General features: G+C 39.0%; 2 protein-coding genes across 2 annotated transcripts in view; one reads left to right on the top strand and one right to left on the bottom strand.

Moving 5' to 3' along the window:
* Positions 1-1,672: 1,672 nt before the first annotated feature.
* HEPACAM2 (HEPACAM family member 2) lies at positions 1,673-19,870 on the bottom strand. The gene is given in 10 exon segments (XM_042817412.1): positions 1,673-1,789; positions 3,090-3,163; positions 4,023-4,060; positions 4,184-4,208; positions 4,294-4,419; positions 7,329-7,625; positions 14,061-14,345; positions 15,223-15,573; positions 19,667-19,721; positions 19,723-19,870. Coding segments are annotated over 10 exon segments (1,392 nt in total). The 5' UTR covers positions 19,747-19,870.
* Positions 19,871-21,939: 2,069 nt separating this feature from the next.
* The window catches only part of VPS50 (VPS50 subunit of EARP/GARPII complex), a 67,446-nt gene continuing 61,879 nt past the window's right edge, over positions 21,940-27,506 (top strand). The window contains exons 1-2 of the mRNA XM_042817211.1: positions 21,940-22,039; positions 23,887-23,955. Of these exons, the coding sequence (XP_042673145.1) occupies positions 22,007-22,039; positions 23,887-23,955 (102 nt within the window). The 5' untranslated portion in view covers positions 21,940-22,006. The remainder of the gene's footprint in view (positions 22,040-23,886; positions 23,956-27,506) is intronic.

The raw sequence follows: 27,506 nt of genomic DNA, 5'->3' as shown, positions 1-27,506 counted from the left end.
AATATGAGCAAAATCATCACTTGCACAGGAGGAGACCTGTTCAGCTACCTTAACATCCATTATTTTTTTTTTTAAAAAGAGAAACTCCCGTTGTCAGCAGAATGAAGGAAAATCCTCTATCATTCTCCATGAATGTAGCTGGCTACTGTACAGATGCCTGCATATCAAGTCCAAGGAGCCCATCCATAGGCAATCACTGCTTAGCACTACAGGAGTTTGGAATTACTTCCCCAGTTCCATTCTCTGTTTTGTGACGTTTTACTTTTTCCTAATACTCAGTGCTGAGGCATCCTGCTGCAAAACCAACTATCGACTTTATTATCCTGATTTATTCACTAGTCAGAGTGCTTCTTTGCTGTATATCAGGAATTGGAAAATTCACAAGAGCAGTTTTTCTAAGCGGAGTCATTTACCCTTTATCATGTTCAGCTGCCCCCCCCGGTTTTGTTAGTGGAAATTTTGCTCCCATACTTCTTTTGTAAAATCTGGTTAAATTAAGAGAGTGAAACGTGGCTATGCAAATGAATTCTCTACAACTACAGAATACTGAGTTGAAATCTGAACTGTCACAAAATTCAATTTGCCTTCACTTTGAACCCATGTAGAAGAGTGATGTATCAGTGAAAAAAGTTGAGATGGGAGACATACAATTAAGAAAAAAATGTACTTTATGATTGCTATTTTTACACCTGATTTAAAAAATCTGATTGATACAAAAGTGTCATCAGTAATTCATTATTTGCTTGTCACCAGTCAGCTTTCTTTTATAATCATGGTTACAAATACATAATTTAGATGCACAGATGCAATTGTAACCTGTAATGTCTAGTAATGTAAATACTGAACACTAATGTTGTCACATACTCAGCCAACTGCTTAGTATATTTGAAGAATATGTGCTTTTCTTTTCAACCATCAAGAAAAACTGAACAGATAGTAAAAACATGGAAAATGTGATAAAATAGGGTTGTTAACAAATAAAGTCTTGTGAGCTATTGTTAATTCGCAAGGGAGACAGCCAAAATTCAGAGTAGATTTATGGCAGCTATACAGCCATGACAAAAACTTTACAGTGCGTTCGCTATTCTTATGCCAAGAGGTACTACAAAGAAGGTGAACAAAACCAGGAGTACCAGCCAGAGTACTGCAGAACATTACTTCTTTCGCTCTAAATTATTAATTAAGACCCAAATTAAGACATCGGCTACTCAGATAACGAAGCACTGCCTGTTAGTATTTCTGTGACCATTGCAAGCAGTCTTTGGTCATCAATTGAGCAGTTTCAACACTGAAGAAAACCCCCAACTTTTTTTGGAACATGGCTGACAGGTCTTTGTCTGAAGATTTAACCTGCTGACTGGGAATTGCTCAGAACTCAGTGCTGTGAAACTCTTACAGCACTTGGGAATTTTCCTTTGAAATGGTGTTTGAAGATCTTAACTCTCTCTCTTCACACTTAGACAAAGGTGGCATGATAAAATTTCAGGCTAGAGTCGTGAAGGTGGGGGATTGTACACAGACCAGGGAAGGAATGATGTATCTTGCATTTTTTTGCTGCTTTCACCCTCTCACTGGAATCAACACCAGCCATCAATGTGTGAATTGTTCAGTCTCAGTTGCACACGGAAGTCCTTGTCTTTGAGCTACCACATGTGTGCATACAGGTTATAACTTACTGTTGATGGTCCTGCTGCTGCTGATTGGGAATATGCTGAATGACTTCATAAACTGTACTAAGTACGTCCTGGCCTGGCGCAATGTCAGAGCTTTGAACAGGCTGACTTGAAACCTAAAAGTAGCAAAGAGTGTTTCTGCTGTAAGTACAAATTGATAAAAGTTCCACAGAAATAAAATTGATAATGTAACTTATCATTTTTTTTTTTTAACAATGCTCTTCTCCGTCAACACTTTGGGCACAGATGCAGAAGTTCATCCCTATTTGTTCACATTTTGTTCTGCAAGTTTTTGTCACATTATAGTAATACAAGTAATAATTTAAAATCAATTTGAATCTAAGAAGATTTAGGATGTACCTTTTGCATTTAATACAGCAACTACTTTATATTACTGTACCACATGTCAAGGAAGGAACAGCCAATAATCAAAGAGATAAGTAAGTGAATAAAGATTGAAAAAGCAGAAAATAGTCAGGGAAAGAGCTCAGGACAAAACTCCCATCAGAGTGAGAGAACTGTGAGAAATTCCCATTAAAGTAGTAATAATGAATTTTTTTAATATGTTACATATATGAATCAGTTCTTATGTCATCAGAGCATCTAGACTCCAAATCCATCAGGACTTTCCATTGTTTTTCTGCCTATGCCCAAATTCCAGTTTTTTATCATTTCTGTTTTTTTACTTTTCCATTTTCTGCGAATTAAAATGAATGTAAAATCAAATCCTGACTCTATCGGCGTGCCACAGTTCTGAACAGCTGTTTCTTGAAATGGTGCTGGAGATTAGAATGAATTTCATTGCATATCCACTCTTTTCTGGTCACCCCTTCTCCCTGACCAATGCCCTAATTCTGCAGGATACCTAATAATGATGTGAATTTGTGGTATGGTCAGCCCTAGGGATGACAGGATGCTTGTGACTGGGATGATTTAGGGTCTGATCTTCTGTGGGCCAATTTCTTGTTTGTATTCATCATCTGACATCACATGTTATAGCTGACATTTATTTTTACAGACAATACTTTAAATACCCCCTGTAGCTTTTCTGAACTGCCAAAGTTGTATGTTGTATGAACAGCAATAAAGAAGAAAATGTCATTGCAGTAATTAATTTGCTTGTAGGGCAGTGAGTGGTTTGGTGTTACCCATCTACCTAACACTACTCTTATTTTTTTAATGTGGGGTATCTGGATTGAGATTGTTCCCTTTAGAGTTTGATAAGTTCCCTACTGCACTGTGCCAGTACTGAACTAGTAACACAGTAAAGAAAGAACAAATACTACATAAACAACAGTGATGAATATGGTGTGATGAAACATCTGTGAAAAGCAAGAGCAAGCAGACAAAACGACCAGAGTGCAGGTATTCACAGAAACAGAAAGGAAACCATCACTGTGATGTAAAATCACATACCCTGGAACTGCTGCCATGATCAGGAATAGCCACAAATTCATATATCCCAAAATCATCCAAAGCACTTTCATGTCCTAAAGTTAAAACAAACAAATATGAAAAACATATCAAGATGTAATACGAAATTGAAAAAGTTTAAGTACGGATGAGAAACCACATTTCTCTAATAAAGGAAAATAAATGTGAATATTGGTTGTTTGATCTACTTTAAATCACTTTAAATCACTGAGCTGGCCTGGAGTGAGGCAGAGAAGCTGCCTCTCTACAGATTGGGGATGTACAGTGCCTGGAACCAAGTGCAGAGCTTCTGGTTAACCTCAGCAGCAACTCTGCAAGAGCCATTGGAACTGACTTTACTGGAAGTCTAAACAGATCCATCTGTTTTCATTTCCCACAGACAAGAAGCCCAGCACAAGCTCAGCATATCTTCACTGTAGTGTGAGACAGTTCCACCTGAATCTTCTATAATCTAGCTGATTAAAAAAAATAGAACATGATAAGTGAACATGATTGTTAAGCCACTTGACAAGTTGCATGTGGGACTTCAGCTGCAATTTGTAGTAGTTGGGGTGGGTCTCTGTCCACCCTCATTAACTCACCCCTCTCTAGCAGATCTTTTGACTCTCGTCTCTTGGGCCATTACTCATAACACACATTACGTACTGGAGAGAAAAGTGGGCACACAAGTGGTTCTAACCTAGTTTAACAGCTTGAGCTCAAGATAGCAGGATACAAAGTATATCATAAACTCTAAACAGGAGTCAAACCTACACTGACATGTAGTCCTTCAAGTTTTATCTTAAGAGAGATGGCATAGAAGTTTCTAACTCCAGTTAAAACCACTTCCTATCCTTTTACTTTGCATTTAGAGATGCCAATTTTTTGCAAGAATGAAATTTGACCTTATGCTCACATTTCTTCCATTAGCATTACCTGAAAATGTCTGTGCCTTTCTGTAGTCAGCCTCTGGCCTAGAAAACATAAACACATTTTTCAGTTTGGTATCAAAAGATAAGGGAAGAAAGTTAGTATGATAAAATTCAATTCTCATAGTGGAAAGGACTTCAAAATGTAAGAATGCTTTATTTTTGTACCTTCTCTGCAGCTTCTGTTGTATCACTGAAAAGAGCAGAAAAAAGAAAAATCATTCTTTATCTTCTAATGTTCCAAAAGAATAGCTGGAGTGTGCTTAACTTTTACATACCTTTAAGTGGCTTATATCTTTTCCATATGAATAGAAAACTCATAACTAGGATCAAAAATAATGAAATTCCAGTTATTACTGCAAGAGATGACAAAGATTTTCCTTTCTGAGCCAATTTTTCCAGTCCTGTGTCAAAAAAAGATGAGTACTGTATTTAGTCTCCTGTTCTGGATAAAGTGCTATTATCACACTGATATATGCATTTTTATAAATCACCCTAAAGCAAACTCTTTAGAATTGTTCCAAGACAGCAACTTGAGCAAATGCTTTCATTGTCTGGATGGTACTGATGGGTTAAATTAAGGTTGAATACATCACTTGCATATTTACAGTCAAAGGTCAGTTGACAATCATGGTTTCCCCATTATTTCATTTATTTCCCTTATTGATGTGTTGGTGCTGGAGGAACTACATTAATTGATTCTTGAGGCAGATGAAATAGGTTTTATTTAGAAACTGTTTTTTCTTTTCCCAGGCACAAAATATTTCTCAAGAAGCTATGAGCACCAGAAGACTCACTGCTCAAACAGAAGAGGTGCCCTTCTTGTTCCAGCCATGGCACTGGGCCCACAGCCACTCATGAACCCAGTGTGGTTTCCAGTAGAGCTTTGCTCCTGCATGCCAGTGTGAGATGGCCCTCAGGTTGGTTGGCTCTGCAATTTTTTTCTCAACAGAAAGCTTGGGAGTTCCCATGTTTGCAGCTTGAGTCTAGATGGGAAGGAGTTGCTGAGAAAATGTGACGTAAGAAAGCTCATGGTGTATTTGTTTTCAGCATGGCTGTGGAGATCTCACATACACACTCCCATACACATGGCTCCCTGCTGCGTTGTAAGTTAATTCTTCATACGGTAGCCCACAGTTAGCTAGATGGCAGGGTAGATTTTCTCTTCTGGCATGGCAGCAAACAGAAGGCAACAAGCTTCCTCATCTCTAGGATCCATCTCTAAGGTGGATTAGCACAATTCCTGTTCATAGCATACTGCCCACAGAACAAGTTCTTCTTCCTCTACCTGCAGGCTGTTAGGCCTTCCCAAATGGCTGGAGCCAGCCCTTTCTATCTAACTTGCGGTCCTAGTATTGTGTGTATTTCCTATTCCATGCATGAAAGGACAATTCGCTGGTCACCAGCACAACTCTGTTTGTCTCTTGGGTTGTGCTCTTACTTAATAACTAAAATGAAATATATCACAAAGTGCAAATATCACAAAGATGGTCGTATACAAGCAGTAACATTGTGGAAACCACATTGGACAGTCTCTTGTATTACAAACATATACCCAAGCTTTTCAAGTTTTTTGGTTTGTTTTTGTTTTTGTTTTGTTTTGTTTTTTTCTTTTCTTTTTTCTTTTCTGGATTGCTACTAAGGAATTACAATTACAGAGAGCAAGCAATTCCTAGATTGAAAATCATCACATGAAAACTGAGAATGCCTTTTTGGGGAAAAGAAAAAACCAGTGCAGACCGAATGCTTTATGACAACCGATAACTTTCCACTCTTCAGGTTGTTCAATGTGCAAGAGACATCACCAGTATTTTGAAAGGCACAAGTTGGTCCCTTATCCAGGATTATCAAGAGAGATAGAAGGGATGTGCAAGAATATTTATAGTCTTTGTTTATTATGTTTAATTCTATACAAATTGTGTTAATTTCTAAGCAGAATGTAGCCTGGGCAGTATCACTGAGGTTTAGTCTGGTGGGTGAATTCACACCACTTAGGTTCAACTAGTGCTGCCTTGCAGTGTGTTGGCTCAACGTCTGGATTTAGTGCTATCTGAATGAATACCAAGAAGAAATGGCCGTAGAGGAGGGAAACTGACTTTTTGGAGAAGTTTTATTTAGGTAAAATATTTTTAATTAGGAAGTATGTGTTTTGAAAAGGGACTAAACATGAAGCTCTGGATTTTTTTCTTTTTGGACTTTGGAAGGAGAACTTGGATGAATTTCTTAATTCTTACTGATGAATATACTCATTCATATTGTAGCTGACATGAACTTCTGGAGAAATGTCAGTCATTTCTAATGACACATAGCGCTGTTTGCCTTTTCTTTCTCCTCTAACTCAATCTTTAAAGTGCAGCATTATCATTGCAAAATTGCAACCTGACTTCCTTTCAGCATATTGAACTCCATAGGTTTGTGATGATTATATATCAGCCAGAACAATGGACAATCTGCCTCCCTTGTTTACCTTACTAATAAATGGCTGAGCAATTTGTTCTGCACAAGTTAAGTTGCTTTGTTAAATTTTCTAACAGGCAATTGATTGCATCTCTTTGAACATTAACTTTATACAGTCCTTATCTGAAAAAAAGATCCTTATTAATAAGGGATATCAGAGTTTCTCAGTATATTGTTTATAGCTGTGTGCTTCTAGACGTTTCCTGGAAAAGTGCCTTATTGCTGTTTAATGCAATCTGATGCAGGAACAGAGGTTATAAAGTATAGGAAATACAGGAGATGTTTAGTAAAACCTGGTAGCTAATTCACAGATTCTTAAATATGAAAGCAAAATAATTTTTACAAGCAGATTGTAATAAAATTATTCATTCATCATCACAGCTTGCATTATCATCCTACAGTAAACTAGGGCTCTTATAATACCTAATCACATAGGGAGTCTGTGGCTGCTTACTCCAGTCAGTGGTGTATGCTTGAGATTCTCCCATGCACTGATCCCTCTTAGCTCCTGAATGGCAGAGAATGAGACAGTGAGCTTTGGACCAAATCTGCCCTTGGGAGGAAGGGCTTGTCCTGGCATCCAAAAGGTTTCTACATTTTCTCATTCCATAAAGCTCCGAATGGCTGAATATATTTTACTGTCAAACTCCTACAAAACACTGATATCTTGGTGGGTCTCATTTAAAGCTGTGACACACTGCAAGTAATACCTCAGTCTCCACAATGGCCAAAATCCCACTTAGTACATTATTAGCAAGACTTCATACGTATGTTCTCTCTCTAAGAATAATTTCCTTTTCCTGGGCTGACAATCAGCTCAGAAGCTATAGTTACAGCCAGGAATCAATGTTCTTACCTGCAGAGGTAATGATCACTGTGAAGTGAGTCTCATCTCGTTTTCCAGTCATGTTGTTGAAAGCGCGGCACATGTAATCTCTCGTCTTCTGAGCCACCGTATCAGACATAACTTCCAGGTGGGGTCCATATTGGATTACATGAGTGGTATTGTCAGCCCTTTGAATCCACGAGTAAGTGTTTGGTGGGTTTGAATCAGCTGAGCAGTCGAACAGTACAGCTTCCCCTACGCTGACGGTAAACACCGCTCCTACCTTCAGACCTTTGTCTGATTTGACTCGGAGTCCATAAGGTCCATCTGCATTGAAAAATATAAAACCAAAACATAATGGAAAAATTAAAATCAGAGTACGTATTTAAATTTTACATAAAAGCACTTAGATTCCTTAAACTGGACTAGCCTTTAGAATGGCTGCCATTAGATTCAATTATTTCAATTAAAAGGCTTTCAGTTCAATCATCTGATCTTTGATCTCAGACTAGACTACACCTGCTTAATACTGATCTAATCGCTGCTTAGGGAAACAGCATGGGTCTATGTAGTGCTCAGTACTGTAAAAACAGTGGAGATTGAACACACTTGGAAAAGTTGTGAAGTAAAGAAGCAGATCTTCTGGGGTATATTTGACCTTTTCTACTAAAATGCCAAACGTATTGGTGTAAGTCATTTATCTTCATATTCAGAAGAAAATAAAGCTCTGAAATACATAAATAGTCAGTGTAATACTTAGCAGTACAATAATAATTGGCACAACTATTCTAGAGGTATACTTTAGAATGGGGTGTGCCTTAGATAACTTCAATAAGTGACTGCTAAAATAAACTTCAACCTTCCCCTCTTTTAGTACATTTCAACTTCAACATCCAGGTTTCTATCAAGAGGAAGTCCTTGTGCCAGGTTTCTGAACATAATTAGAAGAGAAACATATTGTCCAGTAGTCGTGTTCATTACTGAGAAAATTGGGCTGCAATTTCTAGAGCAACCTTCATATGAAAATGGGAAGGGAAATAATATATTTAAATATGATGAGTATTTCCTATGCTATGTTTAGTTGATCATTTCAGATCCTGTTTTTTTTTTCTCCTGTCTTTCCACGTTAAAATCTATTTTTACAAGGACCTGATTGTAAAAAAATGATGTAAAGAATAATTTTTTTTTCCAATTAGAGAACTCATTATTTTAATATTAATAATTCCCTGGGATTTACATGCACAGTCAAAAATGTACAGATCTATTACTGACAGATGCTGAAAGAAACCAAAAGAAACGATGGATGAACAGGTGACTTCTCTTTGGGGAGATCCTTGGATTTCAGTAAAGCTGCTGTCAAGTGACTCCAAAATGGCATTACAAGAAGACAGATAACTCAATATTATGCCAATTTTAATGTGATCGAGTAATATTTCCATCTTCCTACGGTTGTCTGTAAGCATTAAAACCACATAGCTGGTTTTGAACTTGCAATGTGCTTCTGTACAAAGAGGAACACTGGCTTGTTAATGACTATTTCTTATCAGGAAATTCAGGCTGACATTAGTTTTCCTTGTAATGTGTATGCTTCTATTGATTGTCCACCTTGTTTTATGAGGCTTGAAGAGCTCTTAAACAAGCTGCATGCAAGCTGTTTCCTGTGTGCTTCATTGTTTTTCTTTCTCTATTTGTGAAAGTTTAGGATAGAAAATGGAGACTGCCACACTCAGTTGAGTCCATTTTTAGCCAAATGTGCATATTTCACAACTTACAGTTGTCACGCTTCCTATTTTCTATGTTTCTGTTTTAGTGATATGCTTTTCTCAGTCTCATTTTAAGACTCAGCATCTGTCTAACATTTTATTGAGTGATGTGGATTCATGTCACAGGTGCCATGGGGAAGAATCAAGATGTTTCTAGAAATCTGCAGTCTTAGATGCAGAGCTTCTTGCTCATGGGTTCCTTAACATGAGTCGTAAATATGATAAATGCTTCTGGAAACTGCAAAGCTGTCACCACTGCATCAGCTTAACTATCTGCACCCCACATGAAGAATTCTGTACGTGCAGAGCCTATACAACACCAGGTGCTATGAAAGGCCATTCCTCTTACCCAACTCTTCTTTCTGATACTAGCTTTTATTTTCACTGATAATATAATCTTTGGCAGATGTAAACCAGCTGACAGATCTCTTCGCTCCCTCATTATAACAGGAGATTTGCCAAAAAAGGATCAGAATTGAGTTCTGTTTTTGTATCAGTGCCCTAACTGTGCAGTGTGCATAGTCAGCACTAACAGTGACCGCACTTCAGTACGAAAGCTACAAATCAAAAGAAACAATGATAAAATCACCACATACTGGCTGTTGGAAAACAAAAAACCAAGAAAAACATAAAACAAAGAAAGGTTTTCTTATAAAATAGCCAAATCTTGGCTATGTCTGAAAAGCAACATTCCTTGGTGAAGTCCATCCCTGATGAAGGTACCATCAGATAACCCTTCTGCACGCTCTGGCTCAGCCTGTTGTCTCCCCTGGACTGTGCATACATCACTGATCCCCACGCACCAGGTAGCAAAGGAGTACCCACAGCTTCAAGTGTGATTCCAAAAAGCAGATAATCAGCACCTTCCTCTCTGAAATTAAATATTTTCTGGCTACTGGAAATCCGAAGGAAGGAAATCCCACAATCTATTACATTCAACTCCATCACTGCACTGTGATGCACTGTTGCAGCCTCCATGACAGCAGTTTCTCCCACTCCTGAAATAATTTATTTCTGCTTCATGCTTCTGCAATAGCAATGTTCTATGCTGCATTATCATCACAGCTAGTGGAGAAGGGGGACAATATTAGTGAGAAATGATGAAGAACAAAAAGCACTTTTGATTCTCAGTAAAAAAGTGGAACACCTTCCTTCATGGATCACCCAGTTCTACTCCCTCCCCATATTGTTCTCAACAGTAATAAGCCTCTTGTCTCAGTGAGGCCAGTTAACTAAATGACTTGTAAAATAATAAATCACCTGTTCTTGGTAACAATTTACAGCTCTGTGGGAATATTTCCAATTGCTCCTATCTCCATGAGACTGCTGTAGTTTCTAAGCAGATGGCAGGTATTTACTGTGAGTGACCTTTCTTTTATCACTTACAGGAGCTCCCCCGCAGCAATGACATATGGCAGATGGGGATCCTGGGGCCAGTTGTATTGACAACTGCTTGCTGGAAGACCTGACACCTCAGTAAGCAGAGGCTGCACTGAGTTATGGGACTGGTATAGCTCAGGAGGTAAGAATCCCAACTCCCATCACAAATTTGAATATGGAATATGGAATATGGAATATGGATAGTAATGTAAGCACTGTAGTCCTTCAGTACTGAATTGTTTTCTATTAATATTTTTCCCATATTTTAAGTTATACATAATATAAATGACCAATTCTGATGAAATGAAAAGTCCATTCTAAAATGCATGTAATAATATTTCCATACATGAGAAAAAATTGAATTGGAGATATTTTAGTGTATCAAAATCATAAGGTAACAAAACATTTCAGAAATTGAACACTGAAGTAACTAATGTTTTCAAGTGCTGCTCAGCAATGGATTGAAAATAAGTTTTCATTTTGGAGCTTGGAATGATTTTTCAAATTTATGGGAAAATACGTATGGTTGAATGAGGGAGAAGGGAGAACAGTGCAAGAAATAAGGCTAAGGGGAACACATCCTGTCAGTGCAAGTGTTCCAGGCACCCATCAGTGCAGTAAATGCTCCAGAGCCAATTTTGCAAGCAGCAAGTCAGAAATCCCAATACCAAACATAGCAGTCAGAATGGTAGCAACAATGAAAGGTATTTTTCTAATCTGGTTTGACTTTGTTGCATCATAAGAGAGCTGTCAAGCTGTGCTGGCTGCAGCTTCCCCATGTTTTAAGGTAGGTATTCTTTGTAGAGAAATCTGTGTAAGGCCCTCTCCTAGCTCATGAAAGTGAGAAAAACAGACATTAAAGCAGATATTAAAAATGTGCTACCTTGAGAGAAGAATGAGATTAATGTCATTATAATGATGATGATAAAACTCCATCAGTGCTGGTTATTTCCTTGTAGAATGTTTTATCATGATTTCTCTGTCCACAATGAGTAGAAACAGTTCATATCTACACCATTAAGGACTCTCTGGGGCAGCTCCTTCATCTTTGTGTCTGCAGTGCTGTCAGTTCTCCTAAGAGAGACTGACAGGTGCTCCTAAGAGATGAGTTGTCTCCTAACAACGTCCTTGCTAGCCTTCACCATTCTGGGCAATGTAGGGACACCCCCTCACACATACTTTAGATACAAGATAACTCCCATCTGATTCTTCCAAGTTATAATTATAAATAAGTAAGTGGCAGAATGCATAACCTTAGAGGAAAGATGGAGAAGGCCGAGTGAAAGGTGTAGCTGGTAGTGTGGTGAGGCTGGGCAGAGGGCATGGGCTGTCTGCCCCACTACCAGGTTACATGGTGGGAGAAGCAGGAGCATGCAGCAGGAATCCAGCTCCACTCCTTGCACCATGCCATCCACGCTGTGCCAATGAGGAACAGGTTATACCTGAACAGGGCTGATGGTGGTGGGTCCTGACCTGATCTTCAGATCCCTGAGAAAGGCACTTTGACTCTGAAGGATGCAAGGACTGAAGCCTGGCAAGGTCACACAGCTGTTGGAGGCTATGGGAGCTGACATTGCAGGAGGGGTAAGGAAAAAATGAAAGTGCCTTTTCTAAGATTTGCTGAATGTTGATTAAGCCAAGCCTTTTGTGTCCTCTAACTCAGTTTACATTCATGAACTGAGTTTACATTTTCACTAAGTTCCTCAGGTGCTTTTGCACATCCTTTTACCGCTTCAAAAATCAGTAATGGTCTTTACTTTTAGCTAAATATAAAGTTACCAACTTGCTTAGAGATCATTAAGCAAACCTTAAAAGAGCACCAGCACAAACCCTTAAATATATTTCATAGCAGTGTCCTGCAGGCAATGATATGAGCCAAACGTGAGGCTTGGCATACCCATCATAACCTGCTCATCATGGCCTATTACAGCCTATCTGTGATATTACTGGTTTAACCTAGATCCTGATGTTACTCATAGACACAGACACTTCAATGGCAACTTTTGACTGAAAGCATTATTCATATCCATAAATTAAGCAGTTGAGTATTGACAGGATCATGACATTGAGTTATTAGATCTTCAGAACAGGAATCCCTAGCTTGACAGTTTTCTCATCCTCACACCTCTAGTCTAAATTAGCTTGTTGAAAAGCTATTTTTCACAGAGATTAGGTGTACTGAACAAAAAAGGTATATTTGCAGAGAAACAATTTCTTTTATTAAGCCAATACAGCTAAAAAAAGGGTTGAGGCACACAAATCACTCATTATCTGAAACAGAAAGTTTCAAACTAGATAGAGGATGGGCACTCTTTCTTGGCTTCTGCATTATCTTACTTTCCTAAAAATCTCATTTCACTTACATTAAACTATTACAGTTTTCTCAGCACTACTTACTGGAGGACCCATGTAAATCAGCAGTAAACAACAACAAAATAATAAATGAACCAAAACCTAAAAACCTGTATTTTGTAAGCATATGATCTTAAAATGACATGAATGAATCCTTGGGAACATAGGCCTGGAAGGAACATCTGATACCACTGAATTCAGGCTTCTGCTACAGTAATCCAACACCGCATGAATGCCATTCATACAGTTGTCAACCCTTAGCAATAGCAATGCGCACAGCTCTTGCAAAATCTCATTACTCCAACAACTGGAAAACATCTAATTTCCAGTCAAAATATATGGTTGTCTTACAGTTTATTCTCCAGTCAACATAAATCTTTACATAAATCTTGCTCCCTCGTGTTTCCCACTTTATATGAAAAGCAAACACCCCTTTCAGAGTCTGTTTTCTGCAACCAAACTGAGTTCTCCTGGCCTGTTCTCATGGATAGGATCCCCATTCCATTTTGTTTTGTTTCTGTACAGTTCCAGATTATTCCTCTGGGTTGTGTAGGTACTGAATATAGTATTCAACTTGTGATCTCATCTTTTTTATGCCTGAATGACACTGCCTGTTAGATGTCTTTTGATGAGCTCAATCAGGCAGATATACTGCCTTGGTTATTGCCATACAAATCTCCATGAGCAGAAGTTCATGATTTTTTTATTCTCCAAGTGCATGTCCTTTTAGTTTTTAACAGAGTTCATACCAATTCTATTACTCTGTTGTTCAGACCTCTCAGGTTATTGCCACAGGTAAACTTCATTGACATACTCCCAGTCTTTTGATATCAGTAATGAAAGTATTAGACAGGATTGGACTCAAAATGATCTTGAGGAATACCATGAGAAGCACTCCATCAGCCTGATGCTTCCTCCACTCAGCTTCTGGATACCTTTTTCTGTCTCTATTTTAATCAAATTTTTCTGTATATAATTCTGATTGCTTTCCTCTGACACACACTTCCTCCATATTTGAAGATGCCCATGTGGAACACCTGAAATTCACATGTGGATTCTGCAGTTCAGACTGATCTTCACAACAATGTAACACTGAGAGAACTTGGTATTACACTATCATAAGTTATAGCTGCTACAAACTTATTTTGAACGCAAGCTCACATATAATGTTAGCTCAACTGTCTTCTGTCTCTTTACCTTAGTCAGAGGCACTCTTTTCAACCAGATCATTTACACAAAAGTAATTATGAATATTTCATGTACTCACAATATATCGTTGGTGCAATTCTCTCACTTTCCATTGCACTGACAGGGTTGGACACCAAACAGCTGTAGTTCCCAACGTCTTCTTTTGCAACAGGAACAATTAGAAGCGTAGCATTGTTTGATGAAAAAGTATAATTAGGGCCAGCATGGAGAGGCTTTCCATTTTTCATCCACTGGTAAACTACCCTTGTGCCTTTTCCCACGGTACATTTTAACGTAATATTCCCCACGTACTCCACTACCCCTGAAGATGGCTCAGTGTGCACAATTGGCTGTGTGACAGGTACTATAAAAAAAAGAGATATGAAGAGTTATAAAATTGACTGCTAGTACATTACAGTCTTCACTGCCAAAATGACACAAATAGTAGCCATCCTCCTCTCTGGAAAGTATCCATATTTCAAAGTGTGTTTATTAAATATGGTTAAAGAATAAAAAAAAGAAGGCTGTATTCTCATCTGGTAAGAGTTTTCCCAGTACTTAAATAAAGCTAGACTGTTTATATTACTGGTTATATGACAGAGGCTGAGATTGGGTATATCATTGCTTCCAACTCTGGTCTAATAAACAAAACCCTGCAGCCACAGCAGTGCAGAGAGTGGAATGGGTGATGTTGCCCACAGTGAGGGATTTCCCCAGTAGTGCTGCGAGGCTGACACTGTGACTGAAACTCACTGCTGGCCAAGTCATGGAGATGGCTACTGCCTGGCATAGACATGGGAGTGAAATGGCAGCCACAACTGTATCACATTAATGTCTCTTTCATTTAATTAATTCAGTCTAACCAGGGTCAGGGCTCCCTCCATATAATCCATAAATTGCAGTACATTGAAAATTGATACATCCTGTCTGATAACATAGCAGAGCCTTATGAAACATTATTTCCTACATTTCTCATATTAGTCAATGGTTTTGAAACTCCTTAGGTGGTTTTTTTTTTTTTTAAGTTCAAGAAATATTAGTTAACAACTTAAATTTGTTTAAAGGTGACATACTGTAGCATTCCCTCCAGCAGTAGAAAATAACATAACTCAATTGTTGGCACTTATTTGTGCATGGTTCGATTAAATAATGCACTACTATAATTGGATTCCAAGAACCATTACTTCAGAGCTATGTAAATTTTATTTTCAAACTGAAGATGTTACATTTTAGTAACTTACCATCAACAGCTACATGAATTTTTTCACTGGCAGCTACTGTCCCATTCCCACGAACATTGACTTTTACAATATAATTGCCCTCATCACTGATACGTAATGGATTGATCATCAAAGATGCATTAGGTGGTATGAGGGTAAACTTGTGCTGATATTCCAAGTCTGGTACTACTGTTTGGTTTACAGAGCCAAGCAGGTATTTTGGATTACTCCGAGGCTTCTCAAACAGCCAAATTATCTGGATTTCACAAGCTGTAGTGTTGAAATTGTAGTCAACAGTGAGCTGGAGTGGTCGCCCCTCGATACCATGGATAGTATGAGATGGTACTGTCAGCTTCAAGGCAGAACAAATACCTGCATAAAAATGAAGGAACAAACAAATACACCCAAAGCACTAATGGGAACAGTGGAAAACAGAAATGAGGAACTCTCACAAAGAAAAAACTCTCGGAGTTAAAGCTTAAACTTTTTTATGATTATGTTTCATATTTCAAGTAAGAAATGGGGAAATGCTCGTTGATTTTATTGGAATAGGATTTAGCTATAGATACCCAGCGTCAAAGTACATAAAAAGCCAAACCTGAAAGGATATTTCTGATTCCTGGTTATAAAAAACTGTTGAAAGTTTGACAAAAATGAGGACAGGTGAATTTACTTTAATGTTTAAAATATTTTCATTTTAAAATATTCTCAGGTTGCAGAGCTCGTATTGTCTATACAGTCTTGGACTACAAGCTCAAATTTAGGACTTCTTTTCTTGTGTTTATCCAGAGAGAATTTTCTTAATGTTGCTTTTCCAGCTACGCTGAGAAACCATCTGAAAAATCTAACAAGGCTCACTTTCACAAATTTCCCTCTTTGAAATGATATAGTTATTATTACACGCACCTTATGCTTCAGACAAAATTCAAGAAACATAACTTAATACTTAATACTTCAAGAAACATAATAATATTACAAAAAAAATGTATTTGGATCATAGGAAAAAGAAGAATTGAGGTTTTCTGTTGATACATACAAAAGCAGATCTCTAGTCCCATGATGAATCCTGTCTTCTAGGAATCCTGCGCCTTCAGGGTGCAAAATGGCTCCCTTTAACTAGTCTGGCTTTCCCTTCCTTTAGAATTGTTTTTTCTTTTGTCACCCTTAGGCAGATTTATAGAACATTACACCAGTTTGCTAAGGAATCTCTGGTCATATTCTGTTCATTTAGCAACTAGTCAGGTTTATGAAAATGACAAACTCCAAAAATATGAATAATTTTGCCTCACTCTTCATACAACTGAACAACACAAGCCAACCAGGAGGGCTTGCAGCATTGCCGAGAGTGAGGAATTAAAAAGGGAAGCAGCTTGGTGCAGTCCCATGGCAGAATGCTATAGGGGTGATGTGTGCAAAGACGTTTAACCTCCTGACAGAAATACCCGACTTCTTGGGAACTGAAAAAGAAGCAGGCAGAGAACTTCAGGTTGCATGGACACTGGTGTGGGGAGAACAGCAAGGAGTCAGCTGACATGGGAGGAGAACGGGATAAAAAGGAAGGAAAAGGGTAGAAAAGATACAGAGATAGTTAACTGGAGGATGCACAGGAGCATGGTGAGTGCATGCGTAACTTTTTTAGATAAAAAACCTGAAGCAATTGAAGCACATCAAACAGAAACCTCTTCCCCTACTTCTTAAAGTATTTGTGGCCTGTTGTTCTTGTGCAGTTTTTGAAATGCTGTTTGACTCTTAGGGACGAGCTGACTTGTTAATGGAAGATGAGTTGTTCTGATATTTAAGAGAAGTGAGTTTTCTTCCTGCAAACCTTACAATGCAAATCAAACTTCCGCTTGAGAGAATAATTCCTCAGTAAAGCCCTTCACAAAATATTTAATGGTGAAAGTAAATTTTATATAAGCTACCTAACACGTTCCAATTTTTAAATTTCCTTAAACAAAGTAAAAGAAATCTCTACAAATACTGGGAAATCTGTAAATGATTGATTAAAAGATCTGGCCATATTGTTCCTCATTCCTTGCACATGACAGTGCTCAATTTTGGAGTTTCTCTAGCTGTCAGTAAATGATTGCGTCGTACGACAAGAAGCCAGTAAAAGCAGCAGTGGTAAATGCAAAATATGTATAACAATTGATATTTCTTACAGATCTGTGCTGAAAAGTATCAAAATCCAAGCAGGTCTAGTGAGTAGAAGGATAACAGTGACTATCAGAACAACTGCTGTTGCCATCACAGAAGAAGAAAAAGAAACTGGTGGCTAAATAACTTAATTTCTTCTGAGTTGAAAAAAAAAAAAGGGTGTAGGAAAGAGAAACTGTAAATAAACTTGTGGGAAAAAGTGGCTCCATTCAACAGCATGGAAAGACATTGGGAGGTCAGTTAGGAATTTCTTTCAGCTAAGATGAGGGAAAGTGAGGGAAGAAGCCCCATTTTTTTCCCAGTCAGAGGACTCCTGCCCATTGGAGAGCAGCTCTGGGTGATGGCGGGTGCTGCTGTCTCCTGAGGCGGCTTCACAGAGAGCCACTGAGGCTCCAAGCCGACACTAGAGAAAGGCACTCTGACAAAGGGCTCATGGCAGCCGTGCTGGGTGACTGCTGCTTTAACAGTGATCAAATCTTCTATGCTCTGGAATAGTAGACTTAATTTATGGATATAAGAAGCCAGTGTGACAAAATGTACTTCTTTCTCATCAGGCACAAATTCCATACAACTCAAACTTATCCCTTAGCATTCTAAATAGAACAATAGATATTTTTCAAAGAGCACAGAATTCCGAAAACTATTTTTGTACATTGCCCATAAACCAATAGGTGGTACAGAAATGACCTCCACTTGGAGCTCAGTGATCTGTGTTTTCTTCCATCTCACTTTGCTGCCACCAGTATTAGCAAGCACAACTGGATTACTGTTGACATAAAACAAGGGCTGCAGCTTTAGTTTAAATAAAAACTATGACATAACTTTTGAGTTTACTGCATAAACTGAAACCTTCTTACTGAGGTTTTATCATTCCCCGAATTTAAGATGCACATCTCCTCATCGAAGTGAAATCAGACCCTCAGTCACATTTTACTTGATTGATCACTTAGCTCCTTGGCACTCCAAAACCCCTGAACTTGTATACAATGTCACTGGCAATAGTTTCCAAACTTTCTGCAAATATGTCAATTCGGAAAAAAAAAAAAAGATAAAACGGACTAAAGAATCTGCTATTCCTCTACCACCGTTTGCAGCAGAAGGGATTAAGGCATATTCTTTCCAAGTTCAGAATTTTTGTCCAAGAACAAGCTCTACCAAGCTTCATTATTTGACTTAACTCTGCCCTTGGAGGTCAATTCCTCTGGTGTTCTTTGTGTCATGCTCCAAACACCTGATTTTCGTCATGATAAAAATGCAGGCTATGCATTTTTCACACTAGGAAAGGTTTCTATCTGAGTAAGACTGTAAGATGCGATTTTCTAGTGAACAATGATGGCCTTCCGTGTGCATGCCAATATCTCTTTTAGAATCTTAATCAGAAATGTTCAACAATCTTGTAATGGAGATAAAGAACTGAATATTCATCATGTTCTTATCAGACAGGTATTTCATTTTTAAAGTCTGATAATCTTCATTAAAAACTGCTATGGCTAAGAAGCCAAAGCTGCTGACAAAGTACTTAGCTCAAAATCAAGGAAACTAAGTGACTGTATATGAAGTTCATGAAAAAGATAAAAGAAAAATTGTCAGAAAAGTATGTAGCATATTTGCAATATATTCCCTCTGTTGATATCTTTGAAAACAATAAAGTATATAAGAAACAAATTACAAGACTTTGTAGAAATACAGCTTTATCTAACCTTTGATCAGAGAATATTCCAGTAAAAGAGCACAGAAATCTGCTTTTTATCAAGTGTACTGATAAACGTATACTTATGCTGAATCTACAACCAAATGCTGAATAATTCTACTGTTAATGTAATATTTCTTCAGTCAACTTCAGTTGACTGAAAGATTAATTTAATTTTAATACAAAATTCATCAAAATATAAACAAATTTTAGGTGTTAAATACAAGGCATGATAGTGAACTGAAAAACCTATAAACACTGTAATAACATAATGCATTTTTAAAGAGATGTGTAACATCTATACAAACTTTGTCTCAGAATCTGTCAAGTCTTACTTGTTAAAAACAATGCAGTATGCATATACTGCTTAACAAAACAGGAAAAAAGATATGTAATAATGCCAATGCTTTATTTACAGATTACGCGCAGCTTTAATTTTTGTCAGTTTCTAAAATTTTCAGTTCCATCCATAAAACATTTTATCTGATTAAAACTTATAGGCTACTTTCTTAAAATAAAGTATCTGACAATACAAGAGAAATATCTTAAAATTTAGGAGTATAAAAACAAGTCAAATTTCCACAATGACATTCAAACATAACACATGCAATTCCTTACCTACAAGCAGAAAATACACTTGGCACTTTAAGTCACAAAATAAGCTGGCTAGAGGGCTCCATGAAAGCATCCTGTCCCATACAAACACCACCTTCTTCTCAGTGCTAAGTCGGAGCTGGGACCAGCACCTGCTGGTTTATTTGCTAGGAAAATCAGCAACGAGTTAACAGGCCCTATCCTGTCCCCAGCCCTGTCTGATTTGAATATGTGTATACACAGAACAAAGGGAGTGGAGCACCTGTTAGATGAGCACCCATCTTCATTGCCTCTGACTTCACCATAACCCTTCCCTAGCAGCCGCAGTAAATATGACAGAGAATATAATAAATGAGCCACAGAATAATACAGAGTACCTTGAATTATCAAAAATAAGGGAACACACCCAACAGATAGGTTATATAGGTATTAACATCCTTTAGTTACACTGTTTTATAAAAAAGACTGTGCTGCTAGATGGTTCTGCTCATTCCAAATTAGTATGTAGTATTTGGTACATTAGTATTTAGATTTTCTTTTTTTTTTTTTCAGGTGAGAACTTTTCCATTGACTGTCTCTTCTTTCCTTCTATTTTTTAAAGAAAAATATTTAAAAAATACAAAGCTGTGACTAAATTATTATCATTTTCTTCCTTAACATACGTGTAACAGGGAAACAATTTCATTCCCCTCCTCTGAGCAACTAGTAATGTGAAGTGTCCATCAGGAATCATCTAACAAAGAGTCCTGTAGTAGCGTGCACAACCCACTAGAGCTGTTAAGTTAGCTGCTGATTACTGTTTATTCTGAGCGAACTTACATCGGTTTAATATTAATATTAATGTATGATTTGGATTTTGTCCAAGGCTGCCACTCACTGTACAAACTTAATCAGCAGCACACCAGACAGCCCTCCTGCAACTTACATGTGCAGAAACAGTTTGCAACAGCAAATATTTGCATCAACAGAGATGGTTTATCCACAGAAAAACACACGTTAAGTTTTTGTTACGCAGCACTTACACGCTGTTATGGATGAACAAATTCCTGTCTTGTGCAGGATGGGTGGCATCAGGGAACTGATCCCCCTCACTGTGTGCCTGTGCTGGTGCTCGGGGTCCTGCAGAGTGCTACGCCACTGCCGTAAGGAATGAACGTTTGATTTCTGCTTCACTTAAAAGGAGGTGAAAACGCCCAGACCCTTCCAGAATTTTTACCAGCTCTGTTTGACCAAATGTAATGCAGGTTATTTCAGCAGTCCCAGCAGAAATAATGTCATTGCCTGGCACAAGAGTGCAGATGAAGAGAGCACTGTGCACATCCACAAGGGCTCTGGGTACCCCCCACCCTGCCTTCCCCAGGGCTGTTGTTTGTAACCTGTTTAATCCACTTCGCTGCAGTCTACATGTATCAAATGGCAACCTTTTATAAAACGAGTTAGAAATTATTATCTGCTCAGTTTCATTATGTAATAAAATATTTGTCATAAATTCCAATTAATTTCTAACTGAAATGAATGGGAGCCTTCTCACTGGTATGAAGTCAGTGCTGGTGTTCTAAATGTCTGATGTGGGTGAAGAAAATAATAAACAAACTCTAGAAGAACAACAGATTAGCAGAGATACATATTTCAAGTCAGTACCTCCCCTTATTTCCAGGATATGTCCTTGATGTTGTTAATACACTGGCATTTATTACACCAAATAGCTCACACAAAGCTACCACAGACTCACTGAGTGGCTTAGGTTGGAAGGAACCTCTAAGCCCATCCATCTCCCACCCATGCCATGGGCACGGCTGCCCCCCACCAGCTCAGGCTGCCCAGGGCCCATCCGACCCAACCTGGAGCACCTCCAGGGATGGGGAACCACAGCTCTCGGCCAGGTACCGACACAAGCCCGTTTTGGCCATGCGGAACTGCATTCTCATTTTGTCTTCTAGCAACTGATTTCAAAGCCTAAATACGCCGTGCTAAAACCCCCAGGGACACACGTGGCGTGAGAGGAAATTCACCCCATCCCGGGTGAATGGGACGGGCTGATGGCAAGCCACGCTTTCGGTGACCCGCTTTAACAGCGCCCTTAAGCGGCACCCGCAGCTCCCACCCAGTTGCCCATCTGCGGAATGAGCTGACGCCGCACCCCGCCCCGCTCGCTGCGGCCCGCCTTCCTCCGCATCCTCCCTCCTTCCCCCGCCGGGCCGACGGGGTTTGTAGTTTGAGGGCGCCCGGGCGCCCCAGGACTACGGCTCCCAGGGATCCGCGGGCGGACGGGCGGGCGCGGTCAGGTGGCGTCCAACATGGCTTCCCCGTGCCGGCCCCGGCCGTAGCGCTGCCGCGGGGGCTGCGGGGCGCCTCGGGGCCGCCATGCAGAAGATCAAGTCGCTGATGACCCGGCAGGTGAGCGGTGCGAGGCCGGGCGCGACGGAGAGCCGCGTTGGTGCGGCTGTCCCTTTCTCGAAGCGTGATTTTGGGGGCGCCGGGCCGCGGCGCTACGACGTGGCTTTGTCTGTCGGTCGCGGCGTGTCCGGTGGGAAGGGGGGCGAGGGCTTGGAGCTGCTGGGGGAGCTGTGCGGAGGCACGGGGCGGCTGGGCTGTCCGTCGTGCTCCTGTCAGCCCGCCCGGTGCGTAGCCGTGCGTCCGCGTTGCTCTGGGCCTGGGGGCTCCGCCTGAGCTCGCTCTGGGCCCTGTGCCTGCCGAGGAAACTCATCGTGACGCTGCTCCGGGAGTGATGCGCTCACCTCAGCTTTTCTTGGCAGATCTCTGTCCCGAGGGCTTTGTTTGGTTCTGGTTTGATTGGCTTGTTTTCATTCAGGAGCCATTTAGAGCCCTTTTCTATGTCCGGGTCCTGTCTTGTTTGCATTCCGCACAGGATGCAGTGCTGTGTCCGTGGGAGCACTTGTGGGAAGGCTGCCCAGCGTGGGAATGTTGTAGGCTGAAAATGGTACAGCTTCAGCAATTCTCAGCCTTTGGGAAAGGGTGAAATCCTGTGCAACATTCAGTAAGGACAGGTTTTAACTGGTGGTGGAGATGAGCTTCCTTTACTGACAGTTTTTGGGGTGTTTGTGGGAGGTTTTGATTGAAGTATGAGAAGCTGCAACAGGTGCTTTGTGCTGCCTGCTACCTGCCTTGAGCTCCAGCTCCGTGGTGATCAGCTGCCCTTGCTGGTAGTAACTGGCAAGGGAGGATGTTGTCAAATGAAGCGCAAGAAAATCTGAAACTCAAAACCAGAATGAGGAGGTTTTGCTTAGTAGGGGGATGAAATTGTGAAGTGTGGTGGCTACCACTAGTGATGAACTTGTAAAATACACTCTCAGTTTTGGAGAATAAGTAAAGACTTTTCTACTGCAAGCTCGTGTAGTAATGTCATAGCTCCTTTGCCTTCAGAGAAAGCATTGGTACCCCAGGTGTGAAAAGGACTTATGAGTAATATGCTTAGTATCATAGGGGGAGGATATAGGGAAGCCTGCCTGAATCTCAGAGCTCTCGTGAACTGCCTGGGGTCTCAAAGGAAGGCTGGAGTCAGAAACATATCTGGAACTTGAATGTTCAGGTTCACTTCTGTCTCGAAAGCTAGCAAAAAGTGTGCTAAGAAACTTACTCTTTGTTATTGCCTCATAAAGTTGTAAATGTATTGGACATTCAGCAAACACATACTTGGCTGGTTGCAGATGCTTCCTGTAGCTTCTGTCTACTAGCGCATATTCTGTTCATGTGATTATGTGCTTTTGAAAGAATAATAATTATTTAAAAGAGCTAATGTGAATTATGCATCTTTTTCAGTTTAGTTATACACATGTAAAATGTGTCCTAATAGTTTTACATGGTAAATTGAGGAATGTGCCATCATACAAAAATAATATAATTATGCCACAGAATAGGTAGAACTTACCTTAAATTTGATTATTTGATTCCATTAAATCATTAAGCTAGGGGAACAAATTACATTATGCTTTTTGAACGTTTGCATTTTTTAAACATCTAGAAGTTGTCAGGAGTAAGTGGACTTAGCTACGTGGATGTTACTGAAGAGAACTGTTGCAGCATAAAACTGGAAATGCCTAGTTGTTTGAGGAATGTAATTAATACACCAGTGGTCTTATTTAAGTTTTTATAGAATAAGCCTCTTGCAGTTTATTTAAGGACTTCCAGGTTTATAATCATCATCAGCAGGCGAGAGTTGTGCAGTTTGATTGCAAGATATGTAAAGTAAACAACATTAACTGATGATTAAAATTCTTTTAAAGGGTCTGAGAAGTCCTCAGGAGAGTGTTCATGACCTCAGTCCTATTGAAAACCTCCGGTTTCCTACTAAGGTATGATCCCATCCACTTCAGTTTTCATTTTTCATTTTATATTTAAATAATATATGTTTTGGTTTGGTTTAGTTTGGGTTTTTTTTTTGGCCCAGCATCTGCTTTGCTGCTGTCCTTTTTGACATCTTTATTTCATCCTGAATATCTTTTGAAATATTTGTATGAAAGAATTTAATTGCAAAGTAAAGCAGTGCACCAAATCAAAATGAAGATGCTTTACAATTTCTTTCTTGGAACTTCAGAGTTGTCACTCATTGATTTTCAGCCTCTTCATGGGTTTGCTGCCATTAAGTTTATTTCAGAATTTTGTAATTTTCGTCTTCAGTATACATCACTAACTTTATATTCTACTGTATTTGTTACTTTATAATAATAATGACTTTGTTTTCATTTGTCTCGCTGCTTAAAAGATATGAGCTCTCTGTTATCCCACATTTTGGCTGCTTCTTGTACCCTGTTGGTCTGACCGGATGATTCACAAGACTTGCTGTGGATGATGCTTATTGTTTTCCTCTAATATGGACTTTTCCTTTAACCACAGAGTTAACTAAGTTACTCAGTTGATGTCTTATTAAAATCCTGTGTTTCTGTGTAGGTACTTTGTAATACGATGCTTGTGCTGAGGCAGACCAGAAAATCAGTGTTATTCTATGTTTAAAAAATCTAATAACTATCTCTAAATTGGTACATAATATTCTATTAAACAGTGGTCAACGTATTGATTTCAAAGACTCGAGGTATTCAATTGCAGTGGTGTTGAAAGAGCTGCCTTGTCTCTGTGGCTCAGATTTCAAAACTCCAGATTCCTGCCAACTAGTGAGCGTTGAATTTCAGACTGTCTTTCTAGCCAAGTTGATTCTGCAGGTAAAAATAGACGTAGGGTATCTTGGCTGGGTTTCTGTTCTGTGACGGTTCAATGTTTTGTGTCTGGTAAGCCTACACTTTGTATTCCTAACAATGGGAAAACACGTCTCAATAATTTGCAAGTTTTTTCATTAATTTCTGACAGATTTCTGGCAGTTGTATGCTGTCAACCCTTTGTAACATGACAACACTATCTTGCTGTTTTACAAACAATCTCATGAAAATTAGGGATTTTGTGCCTGAAAAGACAGTATTGCAGCAACATTAGAACTTGGAACTTTTAAAAAGTTATCTTGAGTGCTGTAGATAAAACTTATATTTTTAGTCTTCTATTGTCTCTTTGTTTTTTTTCCTTCCAAAATGTTTTAGGTGAGAAGTAACTACTATACTCAAAATTTTTTCTGAATATTCAGATTCTGACTATTCTGAGAGATTTAAGTTAACTTTCTTTTTCTCAAAAAGCTGTATTCAGTGGAACACCTTCACAGGTCACTGTTGATCTGATAAAAAGAAAACATAGGGTCAGCTGAATGTTGAGTAAAAATACTGAGTTTTGATCACTTTCACTCCTGGTTTTGGTCCCAAGTTGTTTGTCAGCTTCAGTTCCAGGCCTCACCTTTTGAGAGGAAGGATTTATATTGGCATGCCTCTTTCACTTTGCTACAACCTTCATTGTATGATTTTACTTTTCATATGATAAGACATCAGACGAGACACTGTAAGATGTCTTCTACCCTGTGGACATAGATTCTAATACCTTTTCTTGAAAGCAGGAATTTGTGATTTGTTTGTGTTTGGTGTGTGCATAACATTACATCAAGGAGATTAGGCTTCAGTACTGCACAGAAGTTGAAAGTCATTGAGACCTTGGATGTAGGTATTTCTTCTGAACTGAACTTGTGTTTGATGCCATGGCAACATACTGATGTCACAAATCAGAATTATGTAATAACTACAGGATAAAGCAGCTTTGCTGGATTAAACTAATCCCTCTCAGTAACTCTTTTATAGCAGTCAACAAGTTTGGTAAAGGGAATTGAAAGATAAAGACAAATATAAATTAAAAATAAAAAAAAAAGCACAGATACAACTCATGTGAAGGTTAGATGGAAAATGCAGAGGACAGGCAAAGGGATACACTCATGTTGTGTTCCCTCAGGGGAAAGCTAGCAAAATTCTTTTCGGTCTTAATATATGAAAGCTGCTTCCTAATAAGCACGTGAAAGTGGTGAAGGTATTCCTCTATTTTGTGGGTTGTGTGTGGTGGGGTTTTTTTTCTTTTTTTTTTTTTTTCCCCCCCTTCTTTTCCTAACCAATGAAGTGGTTTGCTACCTGGACCTTTTATTGAATACCCCTTATTGAATGAGTGTATGAGATCACATTAACCACTGTCCCAATGGGTTCTGCAACTATGCGGAAAGAATTTTGGTCTGCTTGAATCATATGAAGATGAATCACCAGCTGACTTATTCAAGTTTCTCTTGTCAAATAGAATCACGCTGCCAGCTTGTCACACAGAGCAATGCATCCAAAATAGTGTAAGTCAGTGATATGATCTGTAGATCAGAAAAATATGAGCTGAAAAGCAAGTTTTCTCTAAGAAAGAGGAGGTATATCGTTGGTTTTTTTTTTTGTTTTTTTGGTTGAGGTACCGTACTTCATCCATGATTGCTCAGGGGAACTGTGGTTATTCTTTTGTTTGTTGAAAATGGTGCATGTTAAGAATGATACGAACTGCACTACTGACTTTTGAACCCTCCTGCTGTTCTCATTTTGTTATTCTCCTATTTTGTTATTCCCTATTATTAAGCTGCTAACAGGTTTATTTAGTAGATTCTGTTAGAGGGTGTTGAGAGGTACATTTGAATTCAAGCGTATTAAAAACAAGGTGACTTTGAATTCCATGATTTCTATATTGACAATAATCAGCTCATATGCGGTATGTAAAAAGTAGTTGACTTTGTCTTATGGTTGTAAATAACACTTGAAGATTTTTTTTTAATGCTTTTCCTATAGTGATATGACTATAATCCCTGCTGTGGCCTTCTGTATATATATGTAAAAATAACTTTCACATATTGCTTATTTGATGGATGCTGGCCCACTGGTGAGCTCATCCTGGAGTTTGGGAAGAGCTTTTCTCTTAATGAAGGTGTTATCTGAGTTCAGAAGGGTGGGATATCAATTGACAGCACGTTCTGTGTTCTTTCACTCATGAGGAGAGTAGGGAGGCTGTGTCCAAATGAGTACTGAGCAGATTTGGCCCCTGGCTCTATTGGTAGGGCTGCATCAGCTATCACTCACCTTCAGCTTCTAATTAGGTTAGAAGCTTTTTAGATTTTTTTTCGTTGTCTAAATGGTATCTATTCACACTCCTGATCACAAACTTTTCTCAATGTCTGCTTCACAAGTCTTTTGGTTGATTGTGACAAGAATGCAGAAGGCATTTGCTTCAACTCTGTACCGGTGAGGCTTTGTTAGCAATGTTTTTCATGTTGCAGGCAGTGCAGAACAAAAGAGTGGGAGTGTGACACAGGGAAATAGCTAGGCAAGTGATCTGAAACTTCCTGACCTGCCATACGGATGAGTCTGCAACGGAATGACTCTTCTGAAATACAGGTCAGGTAATTGCTGTGGGCTCCTAGAACCATGAATTTCCATAGACCAGGAAGGCAAAACACTGTAGG

Source organism: Centrocercus urophasianus, unplaced genomic scaffold (assembly GCF_019232065.1).
Source record: "Centrocercus urophasianus isolate 14NV4802_14NV808 unplaced genomic scaffold, USGS_Curo_1.0 seq_16, whole genome shotgun sequence".
In the NCBI taxonomy this organism is placed as follows: Eukaryota; Metazoa; Chordata; class Aves; order Galliformes; family Phasianidae; genus Centrocercus; species Centrocercus urophasianus.
Note: the sequence above shows the minus strand (reverse complement) of the source record. Positions and strands in the feature narration are given on the sequence as shown.